This window comes from Odontesthes bonariensis, chromosome 17 (assembly GCF_027942865.1).
Source record: "Odontesthes bonariensis isolate fOdoBon6 chromosome 17, fOdoBon6.hap1, whole genome shotgun sequence".
Lineage (NCBI taxonomy): Eukaryota > Metazoa > Chordata > Actinopteri > Atheriniformes > Atherinopsidae > Odontesthes > Odontesthes bonariensis.
In genome coordinates this window covers 12,486,272-12,511,041 of record NC_134522.1, presented here as the reverse complement: position 1 = coordinate 12,511,041, position 24,770 = coordinate 12,486,272, and the positions used below count along the sequence as shown (strand labels likewise).

General features: G+C 40.7%; 2 protein-coding genes across 9 annotated transcripts; one reads left to right on the top strand and one right to left on the bottom strand.

Moving 5' to 3' along the window:
- Positions 1 to 1,911: 1,911 nt before the first annotated feature.
- On the bottom strand, positions 1,912 to 9,443 carry mtfr1l (mitochondrial fission regulator 1-like). 5 transcript variants are annotated; one of them, XM_075448078.1, is made up of 8 exons: positions 9,313 to 9,443; positions 8,365 to 8,497; positions 8,099 to 8,206; positions 7,893 to 8,002; positions 7,239 to 7,450; positions 6,135 to 6,507; positions 5,882 to 6,051; positions 1,912 to 1,930 (listed from the first exon to the last, which is right to left on the bottom strand). In XM_075448078.1, the coding sequence occupies exons 2-7, from the start codon at positions 8,377 to 8,379 to the stop codon at positions 5,925 to 5,927; spliced, it is 945 nt and encodes a 314-aa protein (XP_075304193.1). In that variant the 5' UTR covers positions 8,380 to 8,497; positions 9,313 to 9,443; the 3' UTR covers positions 1,912 to 1,930; positions 5,882 to 5,924. The 5 variants fall into 5 exon arrangements, with proteins under 5 accessions (XP_075304193.1, XP_075304192.1, XP_075304190.1 ...); XM_075448077.1 differs by lacking the exon at positions 1,912 to 1,930 and adding an exon at positions 4,217 to 5,762; XM_075448075.1 differs by lacking the exon at positions 1,912 to 1,930 and having other exon boundaries at positions 4,217 to 6,051; positions 9,313 to 9,442.
- A 2,212-nt stretch (positions 9,444 to 11,655) lies between these two features.
- On the top strand, positions 11,656 to 24,746 carry LOC142366901 (oxidation resistance protein 1). Of its 4 annotated transcripts, none has more exons than XM_075448915.1 (16): positions 11,656 to 11,780; positions 12,369 to 12,593; positions 13,542 to 13,738; positions 14,029 to 14,090; positions 15,819 to 15,962; positions 16,448 to 16,621; positions 17,700 to 17,831; positions 17,913 to 18,097; positions 18,187 to 18,551; positions 18,633 to 18,789; positions 21,081 to 21,243; positions 21,470 to 21,586; positions 23,269 to 23,421; positions 23,518 to 23,613; positions 23,899 to 23,972; positions 24,098 to 24,746. In XM_075448915.1, exons 2-16 carry the CDS (start codon positions 12,493 to 12,495, stop codon positions 24,231 to 24,233), a joined length of 2,256 nt encoding a protein of 751 aa, XP_075305030.1. In that variant the 5' UTR covers positions 11,656 to 11,780; positions 12,369 to 12,492; the 3' UTR covers positions 24,234 to 24,746. The 4 variants fall into 4 exon arrangements, with proteins under 4 accessions (XP_075305030.1, XP_075305029.1, XP_075305032.1 ...); XM_075448914.1 differs by having other exon boundaries at positions 16,445 to 16,621; XM_075448917.1 differs by lacking the exon at positions 15,819 to 15,962.
- The last annotated feature ends 24 nt before the right edge of the window (positions 24,747 to 24,770 follow it).

Below are 24,770 nucleotides of genomic sequence, written 5' to 3'. Positions count from 1 at the left end.
GTCGCTGGCACAGTTAACAAGAGTTCAAATAAGCTTAACCCTCTGTTCCTCAGTGTACTGAGAAGCATGATGGTACCTTGAGAGTGTTTGAACTAAAAGAAAGCACTCGATTTCCCCCTGGTCGCTGTCTTTCTTTGTGTTGATAATGAGGAGGACAGAGTGAGTTTGGGGGCTGTTTTGATCATCATGGAGCTCAGTGAACTCTGCCTCTGGTATTTCCTCTTGTGTTTCCAAAGTTGAAGGCCATTCAGTCCAGAAATGTCTATGATGAAAAGGATGCAGCTTCATGGCCACGAGGAAAGAGCTTTCTAAACTCACTTGTGTTGGATACACATTTTACAACAGTCAGCATATTTGAACCAATTATTCTCACAGCACACTGCTGTTGTTTCAGAGATGGTGAACATATTGTTCAAATGTTTTAAAGAAATGTTTTGGTTTTTATTAAATCTTTTGTAATACATGCCAAGACTGAAGTTCAGTCTCAGATAATCTATCGGATTATTGGTGATGATTGGTGAATCAGTATCAGTTCATGGCAAAGACAAAAGGTGATTGTGTAATTGTAATTGTCCTCTTTTGTATCTCTGTAGCTGTTTAGTGTCTTTTTAGTTATTTTCTGTGTATTTGTGGTAATTCTTAAGTCTTTTAATGATCATTCTTCATCCATTTGTAGCAATTCTACAAGTAATATGGTCTCTTGTCACCACAATTATTTGTTAATAGTCACTTAAACATGTCAGGGGGGCCATGGGTCCAGGAGTTATTTGACCCATTCATGGTAGAGTTTCAGATTTAGGTTTGTTCATTCCATATTGAACATGTTAGATGCTTTCAATAATGCCACAAAAAAATGACGATATCTTTTCCATGCAGGCTTAGAACTTTTATTTTCAATCTGTTTGCTCCTTCAAGATTTTGAAGAGTGAAGCACAAAAAAGGGCAACGAGCCAAAAAAACAGAACAAAACAATACCGTCTGTGACACGTTCTGTTACACCTGAGAGTGATGACAGCTGGACCCGTCTGTCTTCCCCTGGTTTTGCTTCAGCTCAGCTGTAGCTCACACATACCCTCCCTGCTGTAGCAGTGCTTGGCACGTTTGCCAGACAGATTAATCAAAACCAAAAACCCGAACAGCGTCCCTGTCCAAAGAAAAACTTCATCTATGTCTCTCACCACAAAGGCATTTCCTGTGGTCATAATGTTCTTAAAAGTAACAAATGCCACTCAGCAGCATGGGAAACCAGCTAGGACATTGGAGTAATGTCTCTGTTTCCAGTGACAGGCCTTCTTATGAAAGGCTTCCGGCAACATAAGAAGACACTGATAGAAAGCTCTGAGGCGCAGGGTGATGGAGGAGCCATGCTGGCCAGTCATGATGACAGATGCTCTACCTGTTGGCAGGTTTGCTCATCACAGATAGTGATGGGATGGGATTTAACCAAACTGGACCGCCTCCAGGTGGGAAGTAATTGTTATGTGTAAATACTGATGGCAGAAATATCAAGCGTTGATTCAGATTCGATTTTAAATTTGACCTCAAAGAGGAGGTCAAGTCATTGTAAACCAAAAGGTGAAGACACAGGTCATAGGTGTGAAAGTTTAAGTTGAGTCACTGTCGAATTCATCACTTTTAATAGCTTCAGGGAACTTCCAGCTTATTTAAGAGTGCTTTAGCCTGCTTTGAAATTCTTCAAGCAAAAGATGTAGTGATGAAAATGTGTCAATGTCACTTTGAACCGAGAGCCTGTATTTATAGATTTAACAGAGCCTCGTTTTGACACTGAGCTCCATTAATTGAGCCCTCCACAGGCATCTCCCTGCATCTAAAATAGGTAGAAAGTCCATCGTGGAGGTGATGAGGGACAAAGTAGGCCAAGGACTTTCAGAGAAAATAGACTGTGAATCACAGAGGGGGCCGGATCATCCTGGGAAAGAACAGGAAATGAGAATGAATGTGGGTTAACAATAATCATAGAAATTAAGTGTGCAGACAGTCAGTGGAGTAATCAAGTGAAGAAGTACTGCATGTGATGAGTAGATGTCAGGTTTTATTTCACATGAAAATGGTGATCTGATGGCACAAACTGCTTATATTTTTATCTTGAGGGCTATGGTTGGATAGTATTATTAGTGTTTCACACAGTTTGAAGATACTTAATGCAGATGAAGGGGAAAAAAAATACTTTTTACTAAATTGTTTTTATTTCATAACCATTCAGGGTATCAAAAATGTATTTGTTTTTACAGCAATACAAATATTTATTGCTCCAGGTGAGTCATGGAGGGGGACCTACCCCAGCTGTCATTGGGTGATAGGTCACCAGACTATCACAGGGCTAATGCATAAAACACAGGCGACCACAAACACTCAACTTGTACTTGAAGCTAATTTAGAATCACCAATTAAACCAACATACATAGGACTGTGGGAGTAAGCCCACGTACGCACAAAGGGCACATTCACAAAGAAGAGGTCCCACATAGGAACCATTTTGCTGAGGTGATGGCGCTAAACACTACATCTCCACATTGCCAACTATGAAATGAACTACATCTTGAGTTCATTATGTATATAAATGTGAACGCATGAATTATCTATCATTAGAATATTCTGTATTTGCTATAGATAACACTTGAATGCAGGACTTATTTCTACTTTTATGTTGTACTCCATGTTGTTTCGTAAAAAAACAAACAAAAACAAACAGTATGCTGTTTAAACAATGCAATGGAAGTTGTATTCATTTTTAGAGAATTTTATATTTATTTCAAATCAAATGCAAAGACACGATTCAAATAAATTGTGACGGGCGTATGTTTGCTATTGTGTTGCATCGTGTCTATGTTTAGCGACACTGGTTGTTTTAAGTTGTGCTTCATAATGCACCGAAGGCTTTCAGTAAGAGATAGGGGCACAGCCGCAATCAGGCAAGTTTAGCACCTCGTATTTTGCTTAAGAGCCATGCTTTTTTTAATAGGTGTAATACAGATGCTGGCTTGTAAGCTACACAATGACTAAAAGTTTCTCTCACTTCTTCAGCCTGGAGGACCCAGCGTACATTTAGACCTATTCTAATCTTCACTTCTGAAAGCCTCTCTGAAATCCTCTTTTTAACTGACGTGAGTACAACTTTGTTAATCCTGAAGGGCAATTAGGCTGGTGTAAGAAATATTACTGATCAAAGGAAAAACAGAGAAGATAAAAAATCATTAGTCATTAAGTAGGGATGTTGCAGTGAGCAAGAATGATCTCACGTACCGTTCCTTATTGCAGCAGAGCTGAAGAAGCATTGGGCTGAAGACACCACGTTATATAGAGGATGTGCAGTACTGTCCATTGACTCGATAAACTACTTCTTTTCACAATCAACTCTAATGCAGTCCCCACCACTGAGCCAGCATTCTTTTAATCAGTTTTTTTTAATTTTCTTCGAGTCACTGACTCCGATTCTGCTGAGCTGTACTGCAAGTCTAAGATATACTGAGCAATAAGAAGCTCTGCGATTCTGACCACCCCAGACACACAACCAATCACCCTTACAAACTGTGCTCTAAATCAGAAAATCAGAGAAAATGATCCCCAACAGTGTGGTCTACTTTGTCCAGATGATATTGGTCTGGTTGGAGCAAACAGATTCAATTACATTTCAATCAGCTTACTTAAAGTGAACAACTCTCAACATAAGACATTATAAGGCACTTTAAAGAGAAACAAGTTCAATACAAATTAAATTTGATATAGTTGACTTCAATCCAATTATAAGCCAATTCAGTCTTATTCGCTTACATTCATTAGAATAGTACTCGTAGTGTCAATTAATAAAAAGTTCCTTTGCAAATGAGACATAGTTTAAGATGATGGCATTTTTAACTCTGACCTAATATACCCCCATATGTCAAGAGCAAAAATTGCTCTGATTACACCCATGTGACGTTACAGACCTAATGCCAATTAACACAACTAGCTGTGAGATGTCCCAGCAGGTGTTTCATTTTGCGAATCCAAACCGTTTAAAATGTGTCAAAAGGAAAGTAAATGAGCATGTCTAAAAAAATAAAAATAAAAATTATTTTTAAAACTACATCATCTACATGTCTTCAATAAACTGAGACAAAAAAAGATGGAAATCCCTTGTTGTTTGTTTGCCTGCACTGCCTTCATGTGGTGACATGCATTACTGCATGCTAAAGTCACAAAGAATTACTCATCGTTTCAAAACATCTGCACAATCTTTATTTACAGGTCATTGCATGACAAAAACATAAAAACATACACATGACGGTGACAGAGGGCTCAGGTTCAATGGTAACGTGCGCTCAAACTATAGTAGAAATTCAAAATAAACAAAGCAAGGTTCCCCTTCTTATGAGGATGAGTGATGTCGTAGTTAGTGTATGCTGTGTAAGCTTCCCCATCTCCAGCACAGAGACGCATCCAATGAATTCAAACTTGTGTATAGTATTTGCAGTTCATTGCTTTGCCCAATGAGGAATTAAATGACTGCAGGCCAATTCCAGCAATACAAAATATACTTTTACTCCATTGCTTAAAATCAACACAGACAGCATCCTTGTTCACTTCACAGCAGTTTAGCCGACTCTACACGTTTAGCCTAGAATTCCTTGTTGTATAAGTACAAACATGACCGTTAACTTCTCAAGAATGACAGAGGTGAAAGCATTTTATGGGGGTTTATTCTTAAAAAAAACAAACATTAAAGGAGTACAACACGTATAACTGATTAAGATGGTGGATGTTTGTTTGGAAATCTTAAAAAAGGGGAGGATGGAGGGTATATTATGGGGAGGCGATACAGGGTGGGCTGATTAAAACAAACCCATGGCACTTGGATCTAATGAAGGAATAAAATTAGGAAATAGATCTGTGGTAAGGCGTCTGGGGAAATAATAAGGATATTAGTCTCATAACCCTGACTCGCACAAAACTTTTACCAATTATTTCGCCTACACTCCGCATAAAGACCTGTTCAAGCTTCTGCCTGCAGTTAGAACTGCAAACAGTTGACAAATATTTCACTCGTACGTCCTTTGATTTACACTCTTTCGACTATAAATCTACTCATACTCCTTTTGAGTTTTGGTTTCAAATCAGTGCTCCATTATTTTCCGACTCTCAGCCTATACGTTAATCACAAACAACAGGGCAGACAGAGGGGGTGTGTGATTCTGAGAGTCAAAGATCTGAAGGTAATTTCTTCCTCCTATACGCCATAAGCTACAGCACATCTGCATGTACATAAGAGCATTTTCACCTGTAGATAAAATATGTTCAAGTATGTTAGAAGACTTCTCTATGCGACCGGCAAAAACAAAAAAAGGTTTATTTGCTTATCTCATCTGCGGAAAAAGTCAAAACAAAAATAGAAAACTGAAACGAGTTCCCACGGCAACCTGAATACCATGCTTCTTAAAAGAGAAAATAGCCTTAACTAAATGATAATGGCTTTGACGTCAGCCTCTTCTGTGTCTTCCCATAAAACGTGTGGACAAGGTGACTGGACAACACCAGAATTCAGTCTGTTGAGTCCTTATTGAAAGAAAGAAAGTTACACTGAACATAATGTACAACATAGTGCTTAAACTGACCGTTGTTGCCTAAATGGTACTCCCATTTCGGTTTTTGAGTGTTTCTTTTTGTTCCAAATCTGGCATATAGCCATTGCCTGTCTCTGGGACAAGGTTGAGGATCCCATATTCAGACATTTTAGACAAAGGCCTAAAAATTAGACTGAAGAACTGAAAACAAATAAGAAAAAACATGTGCAATTAAAACACACAAAAATGAATTAAACAAAACACTTAAAAAAGAAAAAAAAAGAAGCAATCCCAAACTCTACAACTTTCTCCTGACTTACATGGAGCAGCAGGATCAGGTTTTGATGACTAACGGTAATCTGGCTACTTCCTTGTCACAGCAGCGGTATCTTCTTCCTTCAGGACAAACTTTTTCCTCAAAGCTTCTGAAATCAGTGAGGCCGAGTCCTCCTCCCTGAGGGACATGCAGCCTCTATTGTATCTGAAATGACTCAAAGCAGAAACAAAGTGTCACTTCAAAACAGCAAGCAAATAGTTAACGCTGTGCTTTTTATTTACACCAACATCCCTCACCTGTCTTTGCTCATCTTCATTCTGTTCATGTCCTTCAGTATGTCTGTGACATCAGCAAAACTGGTGGACTTTGATAGTGACACTGTGTCCTCCTCTGCCTCCCTGAAGTCCATGCTGGGTCTGTCCAGATCAAAGGTGGCTGAGGCCGTCATGGAAACAGGCGGCAGAGGGTCGTGGACCAGCTCTGACACCACAGAAATATCCTTCTCATCCTCCTCCTCTTCCTCCTCCTCCTCTTCTGTGACATCACTGATGACAAAGGAAGCAGGAGCCATGGTGGCCGGCTGGTAGGGCGCAGCCTCGAAAGGCGCCATGGAGAAGCTCATGCTTGTGTCATCTGGGGAGAGCAGGTCAGGGGTCAGGGAGTTGGAACCTGAAAGATAAGAAATGAGTCCGTCTGTTCACTTTTGTTGAGGGGAGTTTTTTTTCTCTGTGGAAATATACCAAACAGAATGCCAATTAAACGCTAAACTCAACTAAACTAATTTCTGCTCTTCTAAGTTATGTCTGATGTGAACTGTGCCTTTGGTTGAGTGTTGTGATCTACAGTCAAAACTATTCACAGTTCAGAGTAAATCAAACATTCCCTTTGCAGAATTTGATTATTTTATGAGACAACTATTTATTATTATTATTATAATAGGAGCTGCATGACCTAAATGTTTAAATTCATCAAGTGAAACGTACTGAACTGAAAGCTACAAAACTTGGAAAGGATTATATTCTCTCATTGTGTCTATCAGGACTCTTTGACGTGTGATGACCAACTGCCAAAGAACAGCACAGATAATCTTAGTTACTGACCCACAAACTGATTCCCAGACATCTTAGTACAAAAGAGCTTTAGGAGAATCAGGACGGCCGACTTGGCAACAGGACAATCAATGACATGACGAAAGCAACTCCCTTTTACAAATAGTTATGTATATTCAATTAACAGCATCAAATCAAATCTTAAATCTGCATGGTTGTGAGCAGCTTCATGAATTGTAGTCTTTGGAATCAATAAATACACTATTAGTTTCCGTCTGCAGCTGCAATGTTCTTGATTCAAGTTTTCAGAGGAACAGTTCAGCGCGACGCACGTCTGCTCGGGTTTCCTACCGGAATCGTTTGAAACGATCTTGGCGATCTGAGCTCGTAGTCTGCTGAGCTCATCCTGTAGGGCTGTAGTACGGTTCATGGCAGTGACCCCAGGCTTCCTTAGCCCCTCCATTCGCTTGCCCTCGCGGCGGAAGTTGGGCACAGAAGAGTTCCTGTGGAGCACCAGGAGTGGTGTGGGTCGCCATTCATGTTTCAGAGGACGAGAGTCACTCCTGAAAAAAAGATGAGTGATTAGTATCACCAAATAGCACTTTTTATTCATGTCCAACCTAATGTGCTTGAGCGTGCATTTCACTCTGTGCTTAGTGTTCTCTGGCGTCACTTTCCTTTTACTTTTGACCAAGAAAATTGACAAGTGCTGATTAAATGCAGCTATCCAATCTCAACTAACTCAATGCAATAGCACTGCAATACAACCTCCATTTTTCATGTTTATGTATTTCAGTTATTATCATTAAAAACATGGCGAAAACCATACCAGAGCCGAATCAACATCTTTCTGAAACAGTATGTTAACATTGTACAGCATTTCAATAAGTGCACACCTACTAACCTGGAATATTAGTGCGAGGTTGAATGCTGTTAAAAAAATAATGACTTAGCAGTGCTCCACAACCTTCATGTTTGACTTTGAGGGAATCAATGCAGACTTACCTCACTCTGGCATACGTCTCCTCTTCATCAGCAGCAATCCAGGCTATGTCTGCCAGAGTAGGAACTATGGGGCCATCCATAGGGCGAAGAGTGGGCAGGCCAGGTAGCTCCTAATGCACAAAGACAAAAGTTGATGTAAATCACACAGAAGAAAAGTTATTGGCCCAGTTTCAAGACGAAAGCTTTACAAAGAATTTTAGATGTACCTGGAAACATGCCCTTTGTGGAGGCTTGAGTGGCAGAGTTGAGCCTATTCTTCTAACAACACTGCGAGTTGATCCATGAGGCTTATTCTGCCAGATAGGTATAACTTCCTGCACAAGACACAAAAACATTACAATGCTGCCCTCAAATTACAAAATGCTTTTTACAGACTTCTAACTCCTGAACAGTTTTGTGAGATAGAAGCCTATGTTAAACAAGCAATACCAAAATAGTAGGATTCTGTTAACAGCTAGAGCACAAAACTTACCGTTTCTGCTTCCATGATGGCGATGGCTCAGTCTCATTCGTTGGGAAGTTGCACACCAGGGCTTGGGTGCTCGTAGCGTCTGAAGACCAAGCAGTTCAGTTACCAGATGTCATGTTTGCGTGCATGCCAATTCCTAGGATTAAAACGCGTGAACTAGTTAGAGCTTCTGTAGAGAGAGACAGCGAGAGAACTTGTAGAACCACACGAATGTTCCACTCTTCTGAGGCTCCGGTCCTAACATTTTGCATTTAGCCGTTGTCGAATTCAAAACAAGCACATACTTTGCAAAAAAACAATAACCTTTGTTAAGATTGGTTGCAGTTGCTCGTATCTTTAGCAACGCAAACGAGCCATCATTTTTAAATAAGTCAGGATGCGTGGGTCAAAGTTATCTGCACATGGAATTGCTAACAATTAATGCGGCTTTTTGTATTTGCACAAAATATTATTGGGTGACACATTAAACCTTTTGGGTCCACCAGTAACTTCTAGTAGAATTATTAGAATAAAATAATTAAAGGGCTTATGAAATATATAACACTAACAGGCTTGACAAGCCAGCTACTGCTGTCATTTTGTCCTCTCACCGGGACAAAACAAAATATTATGTACAGGGGAGGCACTATTCTGATGGCTAAGCTAACTGACTCGGACCTGTCGATTATGCTAATGATAACACTACATTCCGCATCGACTGGTGGTTTTGGTGATGTTTAGGGAAGGATGTATTTCAGGAAGACAACCATTAGTGCACTATGAATGCAAATTACTTTTGGCAGATTTATCAAGAGCCAGTTGCTAACTTAGCAAAGAGTACCTAACACACTTGCACCGTCAGTTAGCTTGGGAACAGACCCTTGACCCGCAGCTATTTATTTAATCGACATTCGTCAGTACATTTCGCTAATTTCCGCAAATTTCAGTCAACGCTGCAAAAGGGTAACTTACGGGAGATTGTGGATGGATCACGGAATGCTAACACATTACAGTCTCAGACAGCAGACGCGTCTCCTCTTCGTCTTTCAGACTGTTGTCGTTGATTAGGCCAGAAACCCTCTCTGTCCTGCAACCTGATTGGCTGGAGCCTTGTGAGCTTCCTCTATCAGAACCAATCGGAATTGGCTCAAGAGCGCCTTCTATAGATGAAGAGGAGCACTACAGTTGAGGAATCTAAGATGAAGGGGAGCAATGCTGAGTGAGGGACTAATGGACTGATATTCGGTGTCTCTTGGGACACTGTCTGCTTGCATCTGACCATTTTTAGGTGAATGTGTTATTTTGTCTGTCAAGCCACTTAATAATAATAAATTATTATAATTATATAATAATAATAATAATAATAATAATTTATTATTATTATTATTATTATTATTATTATTATGAAAACATTAAAAAGACAGACAGATGTAAGACAGTTTGATAGACACAAAGTAGTATTTTTGAACAATTATGGTGATGGTAAGAGCTAGCAGCTGAAAACTTGACACATCTCAGCATGGTGTGCTTTGCGTCCTTATAACTATCTACAGCAGATGAGCAGTGTCTGACAGTTAGAGTGCCCACCATAATGCTTGGGCCCAACTCACATTTTTCTTTGAATTGCCCCTCTACTCCTCAGTGTACAATTACAAGTTAAACGATTCAGACATGATTAAAGTGCACATTCCAGACCTTAATTTAAAACACCAGAACTTTCTCAGTTTTAGACTGATAAGATGTTTTATAACTGCATATCTACATATGACTTTGCATTGAAAATAATCTCCAGAGGAACAAACTATGAATAACAAAGAATTAAAAATTTGCCACAGAAATCAAAAGTAATATGTTATACTTAATCACAGCTAAACTGATCTACAATTCTGACAAGTCTACTAAGAATGGTACACCGTTTGCATAATCTGGCTCTGAGAAACAGAGAGCCTGTTTTTAACCCCTGTGCTCGAGAATTGACACGTGTTACGTGTGGAAATCTGAATTTCTGTGACAACTCAAATAGCCAAGGACATTGCATTATGTCAAACCACTGCAGGTGGTGTCTGAAGAGATTTTTAAAAATGTGTTAAACTGCATTACAAAAAAAAAAAAAAAACAGAAAAGAGTTCCTGATGAATTATGGGAGCAAATTCTGGGATCTGATGGGACAAAGACACATTTGTCTGCTTCAGGAGTGGTAGAGCATATTTGACTGGAGCCTGGCTAAGACTCTGTAGCCCCTACTGTAAAGCATAGAGGTGGGAGAGTGATGAGACAGGGCTGCATGAGTCCTATATCATCAAAAGTATATAAATCTCAAGGATTGGTAATTCAACAATGGGTCAACTAAATTTCTCTGTCACTTCAGCTAACTGAGTCATTATTCATGAGTCGAACCTTCAAAAGAAATCTGAACAGCGACTGTGCTTGGCCGGTACTCTCCATAAAAAGCATTGCTTCTTGCAGCTTGTTTAAAGTTATGTGGACGAACTATAACTTGGTCCTACCTATGAAACGTTTTGCTTTCGATTGATTTTTGGGTTGCGTGGCTTGTTATAACTGGTGGAAAAAAATCTATTCTACATTACACTAACAAATTCAAAAGCAAAGTGTCAGGACATCCGTCATGAATTCCGTTGCAAGAGCAAATGAATCATGCAGATGCATCTGTGTTGAATATGTATCTTTTTTTAAATTTTGATTAACATTCCCAAAACCCCTGTCGTTATATTTTCTTTCGTTAAATCGCACCTTATTTATCCATTTTCATTCGATATGACTTATGGTTAGACTTCTTAGTCACCCGTTGCAGCAGGGGGAGCCTTTTTGGCTGACGCACCAAAGTCTGTTGCGTGAGCTTTCCGCAGCCTCGTCGCGGTAGAACATGCGAAACTTTTGTCTCTTTATGGAATAAATGCGAAGATCTCGATCCCTGATGTGAAGGTCATTGTCGAGCCTACAAGCATTCAGCCTCTGCCACGCAGTAGATCAAAGGGCCACAGCACACATATTCTTAGACAACTCACGCTGATGTATCAGTAAAGCAGTGAGTGATAGCTTGTCGCCACATTCTATTGATATTTTAAGCCTTTATCTACACTAAGTATTCCCCACTGTTACGCTCAATAGCAAATTAAACAAAATAAAGTTAATATAGAACATATAAGCATTTCTTGCGTTACAAAGTACTGATAAAAAAAAAAGTGTATGAAAACACAAGATACGTCTCAGCTTTCTACTTCCGGTTGGTAGTCGTCCCTCAGCCGGCCTCGGAGGGGAGGGGAACTATCTTGACATGTAGCCATGAATCCGCTCTTTAAGCACAGGGCGGAGCTTGAATATTGAAATTGTTACAGTTGTCTGCAGTGATATCATAACACTGCAACATGAAGACTGACCCAAGTGACCGCCACCAGTCTCCATCTCCGGGCAAGACGCAGGTCAGTAAAGATAGCACTGAGATTACCCTCTTTGAATCCCTCGACTCTGATGCTGATGTCATTTGTTTCTGCAATTGCTGCTGTCTCGATCATTCTGTAATGTCGTATGAAATGCTTACTTCCTGAAGATAAAATCACCTCCCAGCATTTACAGGAAGCAATTCTTGCATTTGCAGAGGTCTGCAGAGGAACGCTAAGCTTACCCTGGACCTGCTAATTCAGACATTACAGTACATACAAATCAACGCCATGAGCCCAAACATGTCGTATGATTTGCATAGCTTGGGCTGCAGGCTGATGCATTAATTTGTCATGTAAACACAGTTTTTTTTTAATTATTACTGCTTGCACACACCTTGTGCTGGAAAGAGCAAAGAAATACAGTAACTGATCTGAAATATGGGCAAAATTCTGATATTACCGACTATATCATTTCAGTTTGAATTTGAAGTCTGGCTCCATTATTGTTATTATAGAGTCTGGCTGACTTCCTTACAGGGTCATGTGGCTGCAGGTGCAGTAGGCTTTTCCCTCCCTAAGTGCGGGGAATGTTTGTAAAAACCAGCCCACATTTGCTGTCTGGTGTAGGTGCTGTAACTGGGGCAGGAGGTAGGCATGGAGCTTAAAAGGAGGAAGGATGCCAGCTAAGCCCCTCGTCCCTCTGCATCTACCGCTGCTGCAAACATCAGACTAAAAGAAAGAAAAAAAGGAAATGGCTCAGTCTGTGAGGAGGCCAGAGACTTTAGGAGCCACGAACCTCGAGCCCCAGAGGGACAAGACCAGGACTAGCTACTTCTGCAACGTAAAGACCAGGTCAGACCTCTGAATATGTGGATTACTGGAAAGAAAGCAAAGTAAAAAGCAGTCATGTGACAAGTTTGGCTGGCATGTGCCTCTCAGGTTTAAGCACGCTACACTTCAGACTTTCAGCTAGAAATCTTTTTTTTTTTTCTTTGATCACAAAATGGACATTTCCGTCAGGTGCTTTTGTGCAATAAATGAAGGCGTTTATAACAGAGCATCATGTGGGTGAGAGCAGCGCCATCTTGCCAGAAACACTATTGCACAGACGACTCCTACTCCACTATAAATAACTCAGCAGAGTGTGAGCTCTGCTTTGTTCGGTTATTCACACTCTAAACCCAAAATCCTTGAAGCCGTGCTGATAACAAGAAAATCCTCCCTAAACACTATTTATATTCAAGTGTTGATTCCAGGCTTTTTGGTGCAGCTTACACTATATGTAACATAATATTATATTTCATTAGGCAGGCTTTTTTTATCTGCAGCGACTCGCAAGTGAGGAATACATTGGTGGGCAATGTGAGGTTCAGTATCTTACCCAAGGGCACGTCATCATGTTGATTTTCATCATTTTAAACCTTAATATGGCAGCAAACAACTACTTGCTATGGGAAGATGTAGTGGCGTATTGATGTTCTTTCCAAAGTGTGCAGCCCTACTCCCTTGGCTTAACTTGTTTTTTTCTGCTTGGTCTTGCACTATCCACCTCCATTAGTTAGAAAGACTTCGATAAATAAAGGGATATATATTTTTAATCCATATAGTTGCTTTGTTTACCTAGATAAAGAGGTTTTTGGGCTCCAAATTTCTCTTTCTGTGTTAGCTCAGTTTAGTTTGCAATTAGATGAGGGTGAATGTAGTGACGTATATGATAAACACGGGGTGACACTCCAACCTGGATGTCGCCTAATGGTAATGTAATGGTACTAAATCTGTTTGTGCTGCTCCTTCTCTTAGGTTGGGATCCAAGCTACCCGCTGGTGTCTCCCAGCCTCCACAGTTTGCAAAGCCCCCCTGGGACACGCAACCTCAGGCCCGAATGATGCAGCAGGCCACAGCGAGCAGCAAGCGCCAGAACCAGCCCATTGTGAGCCGGCCCCTCAATCACATCCCCCACATCAGAAACCCAAAGCTGCGCCAGTACTACCTGCAAGGTATTCCTGCAGTTTCTGATAAACTCAGGCAGGGTGCAGGCATGGTCATATCATGCAGAGGCAAAGCTGCTGTGTGAGGAATTGCAACTTGAATTTGCGTATCATTTAAAGCCTGTGGGGGGGTTTCATGCCTTTGCATAAAGTTATTTTCATACAAAGATGAATGGCAGCACTATGACTTGGAGTGACTTCTTCTAATCATCCTCATGCTTCCTCGTACTCCTGCAGTGTACTGGGTGATTTATCAGGACACATGACAGAAAAGTGTTTTTTTGCGTTTTCCCCTACAGGGACTTCGTGGGATCTAAACAATGCTGTAGTGACAAAAGATCACGTGGGTGGAACATCTGATGTGAGTCACATGTGTGTTTTTACTCTATATGCTTTATTTAATGGCTTGTGGACAGTGTGGAACCCAGCTGTGGGAACAGGTAAGAGAAAAGCCGGGATAGATGTGGATTTACTGCGGCATTTGTGTAACAGCTGATAAGGGTTGCTAGAGAAAACACTTTCCAGTTGGTACAGTAATTGGTCTTGCGATTTATGGTCTTGAAAGAGTTTGATAGGGAGTGTCCAAGGTTCAGAGCTGAGCTGACTGGCAGAGAAGGCTTTGACACCATGGGGAAACAGAGTCTGTTTAAAAGCTTCTGCAGCAAATACAGCCACGGGAATGTATTTTCAGGCATTTATTCCAAGGTAATTTTATTCTATTCTATTTATTATGTTTCTACTTACTGGGATTAGCTCATGTTGGAGAGCATTAATTCTTCTTCGTTAAAGCTTTCAACCTGTAAAGCCTTGTTCGTCATCATCATCATCTTCTTACTTTTCTTCCACTGTCTTATATCTTTGTTTTGCATGTGAAGTCAGACATACTGCACCTTTTTGTTGATAATGGTGGCTTTGGAGGGGAAATCTGTCGGGCTGCTGAATTGCATTCAATTAATGATATTAAATACAGTCCATGTTATAATTGTTGATCCAGTTAATGGAGAAAAGAAGCGCAGTTAAGGCTGACAGAATGAACACGTCATAAGGCATCTATGGGATCACACCCATGGCCATTTTCTGTGGTTATGTAATCTTATGTACGTCAGTGGATTCGTTTTTCACTGAATGACATTTAGTGTTCGACTCCTACAGTTTTTACTTGATGATCCTACTTCCATACAATCACGTTGGTTGTTCACAGGTGAACATTGTAACTGATTCACAAAATTTGAACCAAGCTGAAGCTGAAGCATAGTCAAGCGCTTCGTAACAATGGCAGTGAGTATTTGAGTCTGTGATTAGTGTCATGCTTGAAAGTTCCTGAACTCTTTTTCCAAGTTTTCATTTGCGTACTAAAAGATATCCCCATGAATCCAATGAAAGTAACATAATAAATTTTGTTGTTTATTGAGGAAAATTATCCATTATTTCATGTTTGTGTGTGTCATAAAGTATAAGAACCTAAAGGAAAAGCAAATTATTCAAATATGCAACCGACGTTTTCCATCAGGGGGACTAAAACCAGGTGTGAGTGGCACTTTGTTTTGCCTGAAGAGCAAAGATTTTCACAGCATTAATTAGTGAAAGTGTGAATGACTTTCTGTGGACCTCAGAAAAACAGTTGTAGATTGTGTACTTAATATAGGAAACTCAGTGTGTGGAAGCAAAGTGTGTGAGAGCCTCACAAAAGAATCAAGGATTAAATATTTGAGGTAAATGGCTCTCTCTCTCTCTGACATTAGCGAATGCCACCAACATCCCAGAGTTGAAGCTGTTTGCTGCAGAAAAAAATGAACTGGAGCTCCTCTAAGCTCTGGACTGATCAGCAGTTCCTGTTTCATAGGGGGTGTGACCTGATACTGAAAGAAAAAGCCCACACACTGCACTCAGAATTTATTTAATGAGTGCATTTAATGCTGCAGATTTAAGATGATGTTTCCAAACAGTAGGGCATATATATCTGCATATATTTTACATAAAACAATCAAATAAAGAGTAACCTCTCAGAGGTTGGTGGGTGATTTGATTTGAGCTTGTAGTGAAAAAACGAACATCCAAAAACTTGCGTTTATGTTTTTTTTCTGGATAGGGTGTACCTGGGGACACGGTGTTTAGTGTTTCGTCCCAGTTCAACAATAACGGTACACCCTCAGCGGACGAGGGCAAAATGGGCCACCCGCCGTCTCATGCCTCCACGCGACTTAACTTATCTGCTGCCCTCATACCTGGAGAGGTAAGAGTCAACTGTAAGCTCCTGAAGGCAGCTGACGTGGAACCTGCATAATAACTGTGTATACTATGTGTGTAAATGGATGGGAATGACGAACCGATGTTGATTTGAAATGCAAAACAAGACTTTCCCGTCTCTGCCTTATGACCAAAGCATTTAACAGGAAGCAGGTTGCTCCACCTTATTACAGTCATGCCTCAGTACTTCACCCAAATGTATAGTTTCTGAACCAAATCAGACTGATAATGATATTCTCCCAAGTAAATGTCAGTTTAATGTCATAAACTGAATTATTAAAATTGTAGAATCTGTGTCCAGCCTCACATCTACAGCCCTCATGTCTTATGGGGATTAGATGTGACTACAAACACGGAGAGGAGGAGCGATGTAAGCCTTGTGAAAGAGGAAGTGATGACTCCCGTCTCTGGGTTAAATATGTCCATGTCAATGTATGCGCTAATGTTATCATGGCCTCTGTCCTGAAGCAGCTGCTCTCAAAGGGAAAAACCACATCGACCAATGAAAGATCAACTCACCTGGAACTGGACTTGAACTCTGAACCTAAAGAGAAGCTGGAGGGAGGCACAGGTGGCGAACGTTTGGATCCACTCACTGCTCTGCCTCAGTCCCCCTCACCAGAGGCAGAGTATGACAAACTACTGGTAAGCAGAAAAGTAACTGGATTTGCTGCATGTTCTGCGCTATAGATGTCACCCAATATTATGCTCAAAATCCACAAAGGGAAAGAAAAAAGAGTTTTTATGTCTATATATGTCTATAACGTCTGAAATATCCTGAAAACGAAAATGATTTATGCTCACGCAGTATGAAAAACCGAAGGATAGCAAAGTGTCTTCAGGTAGCTGTTTCCTCAATTCATGTAACTCGTGAAATGCCGGGTATCAGGGCAAGACCAACAAAAACTGCTTGTAGCATCGCTGGACTAGTAGATGGAAGAAGGGATTTAAAGCAAGCAGAAAACTGCAAAAATATAAATTGATAAATAAATAAAAGCTGAACAGAAGAGGACGATGGGTTCTATAGAGGGATAATGATCACGAGCAACTCTTAATGTCTACAGTGGACTACCTCAAAAGCCTCAAGCTTGATCGTCAAATATCTGTGGCGATATCTTTTAAGAGCAGCGCATGCACAATGGCCCAAGACTTCACAGAACTGGAAGTCTTTAACGTGAGGAGTGTATAAAACGCTCTCAAATAAAAACCGAAGGACTGTTAGCTGCTAAAAGAAGCAGCGTGGCTTGCCAAAAAAAAAAAAAGTGCCACCAATGTAGGGTGCCCAAACTGTTAATTTGGCCATGTTTGGGTTTTTTTAACAGTAGAGGATGGAGATGAAAAGTAGTCTCATCTAAAATGTTTTTTTATTTCATCTAAGAATTGTAATCTTGGAAATGATGGGTTTTTTTGGTATTTTTTTCATTTGCTCAACATTTACAATTGCACAACATCTGTTTGTATTTTGTAAGACACTGTATTCAGGCAGAGATGCATATGGTGATATATATTTACCTGTAAACTCGTTTCACCCGTAAAAAGAATTATTTCAGAAACAGAAAATCCTTTAAAAAGTTCATTGTTGAATACCAGAATTTGAATTAAACAAATTGAAATAATTTTTTTTGTTAGATCAACACAACAAAAAACAACATAATAATAGAAAAGAAACAGTGATTACTGGGAGTGAAAAGCTCTATTTAGCTGTTAACTGTGATCCTGGCAGGATGTGGAGGCGGTGCCGCTGCCTGATGGACAGCTCTGCTTATTGGCTCTGCCACCAGAGTGCTGCCAGGGGGAGGGACCAGAGTCCATGCAGTACCTCAAACTGTTCTGCCGCTACATCACTGACCGCAAGGTGGGACTGAGGAACACTGCCCTGATCTCAGCTTTGTGCGCGTTAACGAGCTAATTTCCCTACTTTCTGTCTCTCTGTCAGGGTGTGGTTTCGGGTATCCTGTTGGTGACTGCCAGTAAAATCTTCTTTGACCCATGTAAGACACATCCTCTGGTGACAGAGCATGGCTGCGAGGAGTACCTTCTGTCCTGCTCTGTCGACAATCTGACATCTGTCTCCTTCTTCTCTGACATTTCACATGTTCACTTCAACACGTCCCAGCAGAGGTCAGCAGTGATTCACTGTCAACACAGACAGACTCAAATTGAATGAAAAGCTAATACAGCCACCTTTTTTTTTTCTCTGTTGATTTTAGGAGAAAAGGAAAAAACATTTTCCAGAAACTTATAAACACCAAAATCCGAGCTGGCAGCCTCCCCAACCAAGAAGGGGAGTCTTTACCAGCCCAGGTGTCTGCTGCCCCTTCCGATTTGACCTGTCTAGCTCTGAGCTTGACCAGGGAGGTTTCTGAGGATGAGGAGTCAGACAGCAAAGACATGGCGGAGGCTGAGCGGGAGCTGGTCGGCTGCCCTCCGAGAGTTCAGTCAGAGGAGTCTGCGGGCGGCCTGGCTGTCCTGAGCAGTGCTGCCACCTTCTGCTGTGGAGGTCAAGAGGTGGCGAGTAAAGTGAAGACAGACCTGCTGGACACAGAGAAGTCCTCTGCGGAAAGTCAGATGGCCGGTGTGTATTATATCCTCCCCAGTTATGTCTTTTCTTTTTTCTTATATACATTTAATTATTGTAAGTCCATTTATTCTCTAGTGCCTCTGAGGTCATCAGCAGGCGGCCATGGGGGTCTGATGTTTGTGCGGCTGCGGGTTCAGCCGTCTGCAGGAAAGAAGGGTGCAGCAGGTCTCCGGATGGGGTCCACCAAAACCTTACCCAAAAGGGACACATGGCTGGCCCTGTCACGGGAAAGGTAATTAAAGGCAAGAGACGTCCCCAGCAAAGATCTATGGTTTAAAGAGGCACTCAATCCAAAAAAATCTTCTTTTTTTTCTTTTCTTTTCCATAATGCAGATCCTTGCCTTCATTCCTAACTTCCACAGCCCAGCAAATGCAATTCATGATGAAGGCTCATTTTTAGGTCTCAAACTAATGACTTACAAAATAACCCTTCCTTAGCAGAATCTTACACCGCTCTTCGAGTTGCACAGTTGGCTGCTGGGCACTAAATGTGACAACTAAACTGACTTTGTACCCCTCTTATCCAATTGAAGCATGCTGGTCATCAGATTCTTTTTTTTTTTTTTTTTTTTTTAAACTGGTAATTTTAAAAAACTGGTAGATGACTTATTCCCCAAATGAGAGAAAGCTAGATTTTGAAACCACGCTGCCAGAAAATTCACCGCCCCTCATTTCAGGGTTCCATCCAAAACCAAAGCTTTGTGTGTATATGCAGATATATATATATATATATATATATATATATGTGTGTATACCCTACTGTTTGGAAACATTATCTTAAACATGTGCACATGCACCATCTGAGTCAGAGGGAAGAGCAGCGCGTTAGATTTGGGCTAACACCAGAAAGCCTGGTAAATACGGTCATTGAGTAACACATAATGTAGCTACAGAGCTGTGCTGGCTGTATAGTAATGAAAACAACAAATTCCCCCCAAAACAAACCAAAGCATTACCTGTACAGCACAAAAACAGGAGCCATGGTGTCAGTTCTAAGGCCATGTGTTTCCTGGAATTGTAGCCATCGTGGAAAAACTATCCTTTTGACTCCAGTCTTTCTGTGTCCCTCTTTTCTCTTTAGTTCTAGCCTTTTCTTATAGTCTTCCTTTCTTGTAGCTGTGCTAGATTTGGAAGATGTAAATTGGTGCTATTTTTTTCTGCCATTACTGTGCTGTCTGCTAGCTGCACTTGTTCTCTGTCCCTGCAGCACTCTGTAGATTCAGACGATGCCCAGTTTAATGCACAGCAGGCGGAAAGGCAAATTTTTATTTCAAGCAGTTTAATTGATAGCCGGTGGGATGTGAAGATAACGTCAAGCAATCTGACAAAAAGAGGGGATTAGACACTGTGCCTTTAAATGGTTAACTTTTTCAGTCACTCGTGCCACTTCATTCAATGCAAAAATGTAAGTTTGACCATAGTAAAAATAAAAATAACTCTGTCAGCCTGTCAGCAGTTAGTTACCAAACAATTAGTTATTGGTGTTGGGTGTCTACATGCACTGGCATACTGTGTTTAAGTGTAATTTTAAGCTCCTGTGTTAAAAAAAACAAAGTTGTCTCTGTTCTTCTGAGGGGGGAATTTGCTGGCAGGGTGTGGGTCCACTTTTGTTCTATCTTAGAATGAGTTAGAATCATGTTGTCATCATATGAATCATATGTTATGGCCTTCACTATCAGCAGATCTCGGCCCATTTAAGCAGATTTTGACCCAGCATATTAGACAGCACTCTCCGCCATGGTTAAAACACTGAATGAGGGAATGGCATTCATCCCTCCAGTGGGGTTTCACTTCAGATTTGAAAGGATCACTGAGGCCGGTTTAGAAGGATATTCATCCCAAACACCTTGCTAGGCCTTTCCTTCAGTTTGTCACTTTTCTGTGTGTACTTACTGAGTTTTTTTTTTTTTTTTTAAATAGGTTTTGCTTCTTCAGACTTTTACTCTACTACAGTTCGGAAAAATTACAATTATTTAAACAACCAAAGTTAGTCATTTTGATTCAACTGTGTGTTCTGCTGAAGTATTTTTATTTGACGTTATTCTTTAAATTCACATTCGTGCTTGTGTGCAAGTGTTTAACACCTGAAGATTTTTACAATGCGGCATTGCTGCTTTCACTGGAGTAAATAATCTGAGTACTTCTCCCATTGCTATTTGAATATGATATTCAACCTTGCCAATGAGTGACTCTTTAACTTGGTGATCCTCCCCGAACTTGGGACCGTATTTTGAAAAGAGAACTATCTTTGAGGTTAAAGAGGCTCCAGAAACTTGAATATCTGAGAGATTGCTTTCCTTCTTTTTCTTTCATTTTCAGCTAACCTTTGCAAATGCAGTAGAACACGACACCTCATCAACATGCCTCTCGAAAAAAAACAGACCTGATGATATATTTTTCTTCAATAACAAAAGACAATCAGTGTGCTCATGGTAGTGTCTCATTTTTCCATGTGTTGATGCAGCTGTCGCTGCCGTCTGTCTATTCAATAACCCTGAGTGAGTCATTCTTCTCCCGCTGCAGCTCTGACGAGCTGCATGCCTATCTGAAGCGCTGTCGACCAGACTTGTGTCTACTTGAGGGAGAGGACGAGTGTGATGACGAGGGGTTTGTTCTTATTGAGGACAAAGAGGAAGAGGATGAAGAGATTTTCCAGAGGCACCTAGGCTCGGCGGATGATTGGGAGGTGAGTGGGTTCATGTTGGTCTCATAGGACGGTCAGGCAGCACGACACAGATGTCACTGGCACTCTGCACATACGGCAGAGAGTAACAGGTCAGTTTATGTCCATTTAAGATGAGTCGCTACAGACTTGAATGATATGTTTTTGTGCTTTTGGATGTTCTAGAACAATTTGGCCGTTGTGTTTTTTTTTTCCAAACACATCAGTGTTTTTTTTTGTTTTTTTTCAGGTGGTGCTGATGGAGGAGAGCAGGGACAAGCCAACCCTTGTCATTGACAGAGAACCCGAAGGGCTCAGTAATGTCGTAGAAAGCAGCCACATTTTGGAGGCCTCGCATGTCAGAGAGGTGAGTGACGCATTGACAGTTCACGCAAAGTATTCGTATGCTGGTTTAACACTCGATGTGCTTTCCATCTGGCTGCACCAGCTGTATTTATGTCCGTTATCAAATTTGTGTGAGGTTATTTTTGACTGCTGCCTAATTTCCAAAAGTTGACTTCCATTAAAATTGCAAGCAAGGACCAAGGTTTAGTTTGTTGAGGAGAAAGAATGATGTTAAACTTTCTTCAGCTACCAACTTCACAATAAAAGCAAAGAAACAGCCTCTCATCCATTAATGCAAATCTAATAGAAGATTTTTGTCTTGTGTAAATTGCTTTATTTCTATTCTGTATAAATGTCTTTACTGAGAAAGTGGCTCTGCGATCTGTGTCTCAGGCTGTAAACCTTTGCTAACAATGTTGAGCGGTGTACATTGTATTCTGAGAGGCAAAAGCCGAGGCAAAAAACACTCTTGCTCCATCAGCTTGCTTTCAAAGCTGGAGATGATTTTAATAATAGAACTTGATTATCATTATTCAGTCGTAGCCTTTACAATGCATTTCAATAATCACCATTAATCTATGTTACTCACACACCAACAAAAAATAAACAAATACAAAGATTGAATTTAAGTTTCTCCTTTTGAAGAAAGAAACTGCTCCAAACTGTTGACAAGACTGCAAATTCTTCTGGATCTTGTGCCGCTTGGTTGATTTGAGCACAGCTTTGCTCCAACTGAAGGCGACTGGACAGTTCGACTCAGTTTGGATTCTTTTTTTTTTATTTTTTAAACCAGCTACGAAACAAAACAAAAAAAGGAGGGGGGGGGGGCACAGACAGGAATTTGAAAATTGAACGGGACGTTTAAGGATTGTCTTAATCGTTCAATGTAGAAAATGGTCGCAAGAAAACATCCCATTATTAGCTCTGTCAGAAGTAAAGAAGAGCTGCGCTGTTCTGTGAGATCAGGTCCGTATAAATGTTTGAAAACCCAGTTAGTTTACCTTTGTCATTCATTGTTGGTATTTGTAAAAGATTGTGGTATTTTTGAGAGAATATATTAGTTTTGATAGAAGTGACAACTCTCAGTAAAAAAAATCATTGCACTACAAATGGATTGAGAATAGTTACAAAACAAAATTTAACACCCTTTTTATTCAGCTGAGTACAAGAGCCCTAACTAGTCTGCATGACTAGTTATCTAGCTATCTGTGGGCACATTTTAGTTTTCTTTTTTTTTTTACATTATAAATGATTATGTGAAACATGACACATTTCTTGCTTCAGCAGGAAACTCCTTTAGTCTAACATCTAAAGTATATGTGTATGACTTTGTGATGGTGCTGGATACCGCTTTATAAAAGTCAACATTATAATTAAAGAGCATTTTAATCATATCAGAGGTGTTGACAACGGTCTTTAAAAGAAACGGCTCAAACATTAACTTGGTAGTTTTGTCGTTTTGGTTTAGTTTTTTTACATAGGAGTTCCTCATAGAAGTTACTGCCAGTAAATATTTCACCGCTAAACACGACATCAGAGTAAAGTTTGTGTGGTGCGGAACAAAATAAGTAAATGCTGTTAGTTTGTAAAAAAAATCCAGGTGGTAGCTTCAGCATATGTGAGCTTTTTTTTCTTTCTTTTTTTTAATGTGAACCGTTATTTATCTTCATTTGGTCCTTACATTGCCTTTTTGTTTTCCCTCAGCTGTGTAAGGAGCTGCCTCCCAGGACGGTCGGCTACACGTGGCAGCTGGCTTACAGCACATTCCGCCATGGCGCCAGCCTCAAGTCTCTTTACAGAAAACTCAGTGCCACAGAGTCTCCTGTGCTGGTAGTCATAAAGGATGCACTTGATGAGGTAAAGGTTAAAATTGTTTTTTAGATTTTTTTAAAAATTTTTTGAAGTTACTGTGTTTGTAGTTGTAGCTCCCTCTTGTTGGCTTTTCTTCGTCAGGTCTTCGGCGCCTTCCTCTCTCACCCCCTGAGACCCAGTGAGAAGTTCTACGGAACAGGAGAAACCTTTCTCTTTATGTTGCAACCTCGCTTCAAGGTAACTCATCACCACGCTGAGCATGTCCCCGTGGCTGCGCTCATTAAGCTGAGTTACTGAAAATCGCCTAGACCTTACAAATTCTGCGTGCTATGTGGGGTCAGAATATTGTGCAAGTTACAGCACGAGAGTGTTTGTGCGGCATGTGATAGATTTCTACACATTCATTGTTTGTGATGCTTTATGGAAAATAAACTGTTTCTGAGTCGATGGAACTAAAGAAGATTAATATGTTTGAGAACGGGTTGAAATTGGTGATCCAGTCTCACATCTGTCATCTGTCAGTGTTTCAGATGGACTGGAGAGAACTCCTTTTTTATCAAAGGAGACTTGGACTGCTTTGCGATTGGCGGAGGCAGGTAATGTCTTATCTTCTGCTCTGGCATATTTTCCACCTGTAAAAGGCTGATGATCCTGTCAAAGCACGCCTAAAAAGGCTGCTTCCTCTTCCTAACCAACGCCGTCTCTCTCTCTGTCTCCTCAGCGGTCACTTTGGGCTGTGGGTGGATGAGAACCTGTACCTGGGCCGCAGCAGTCCCTGCTACACTTTTAACAACTGCTGCCTTTCAGAAACCGATGACTTCCGCATCATGGAGCTGGAGGTGTGGACTTTCAGCTGAGGAGAATGGATGACTTTTTCTCCTCAACTGACGTTTCTTGCCGCTGATCGGCTTTAATCAAGACAGCATTTATCACTGAGCAACAACACGATGCTGCTCGTTCATGTATTGATAATGTCCTTATAGTGTGTCAAAAGCAACCTGCTGGATTTATCTAGTGATCACATGCTGTGGACTTTGTTCCACTGAAAAAGGCTGAAAGCTCACTGTCCCAGAGAGGGCTCTGATGGTGGACTGTTTTTTTTAATAGTTGATTCATTCCTGTGGGTTTGGCCAAGCTGAGCTCTGCTGAAGTGAGGAGCTGAACTGCTATGAAGGAGCTTCTTTCACAACTATCCTGTTCTTTGAGTCATACTCCACTGTGTTTTCTGACAGAAAAGCTAGAAAATTACTCCACGTTCATGCAGTTTTGTCATTCAGCTGTAACTTTCCCAGTCTTATAATGATCTACTTTGCTTACATTGTACAGTACTGTGGATTCATTAATAAAAGTCGGCACAATGTGAAAATGAACATCTGTATGATAGATTGCAGCAT

Excerpts from the sequence above, each read along its gene's own strand:
- mtfr1l (XM_075448078.1), bottom strand. Across the intron at positions 7,451-7,892 it reads GAGACGTATGCCAGAGTGAG|GAGTGACTCTCGTCCTCTGA; the intron begins GTAAGTCTGCAT and ends TCTTTTTTTCAG. Across the intron at positions 6,052-6,134 it reads ATGAAGATGAGCAAAGACAG|TCATTTCAGATACAATAGAG; the intron begins GTGAGGGATGTT and ends TTCTGCTTTGAG.
- LOC142366901 (XM_075448914.1), top strand. The coding sequence starts at position 12,493 with ATGGCTCAGTCTGTGAGGAGGCCAGAGACTTTAGGAGCCACGAACCTC. Across the intron at positions 21,587-23,268 it reads AGGCCTCGCATGTCAGAGAG|CTGTGTAAGGAGCTGCCTCC; the intron begins GTGAGTGACGCA and ends GTTTTCCCTCAG. Across the intron at positions 23,973-24,097 it reads TTTGCGATTGGCGGAGGCAG|CGGTCACTTTGGGCTGTGGG; the intron begins GTAATGTCTTAT and ends CTGTCTCCTCAG.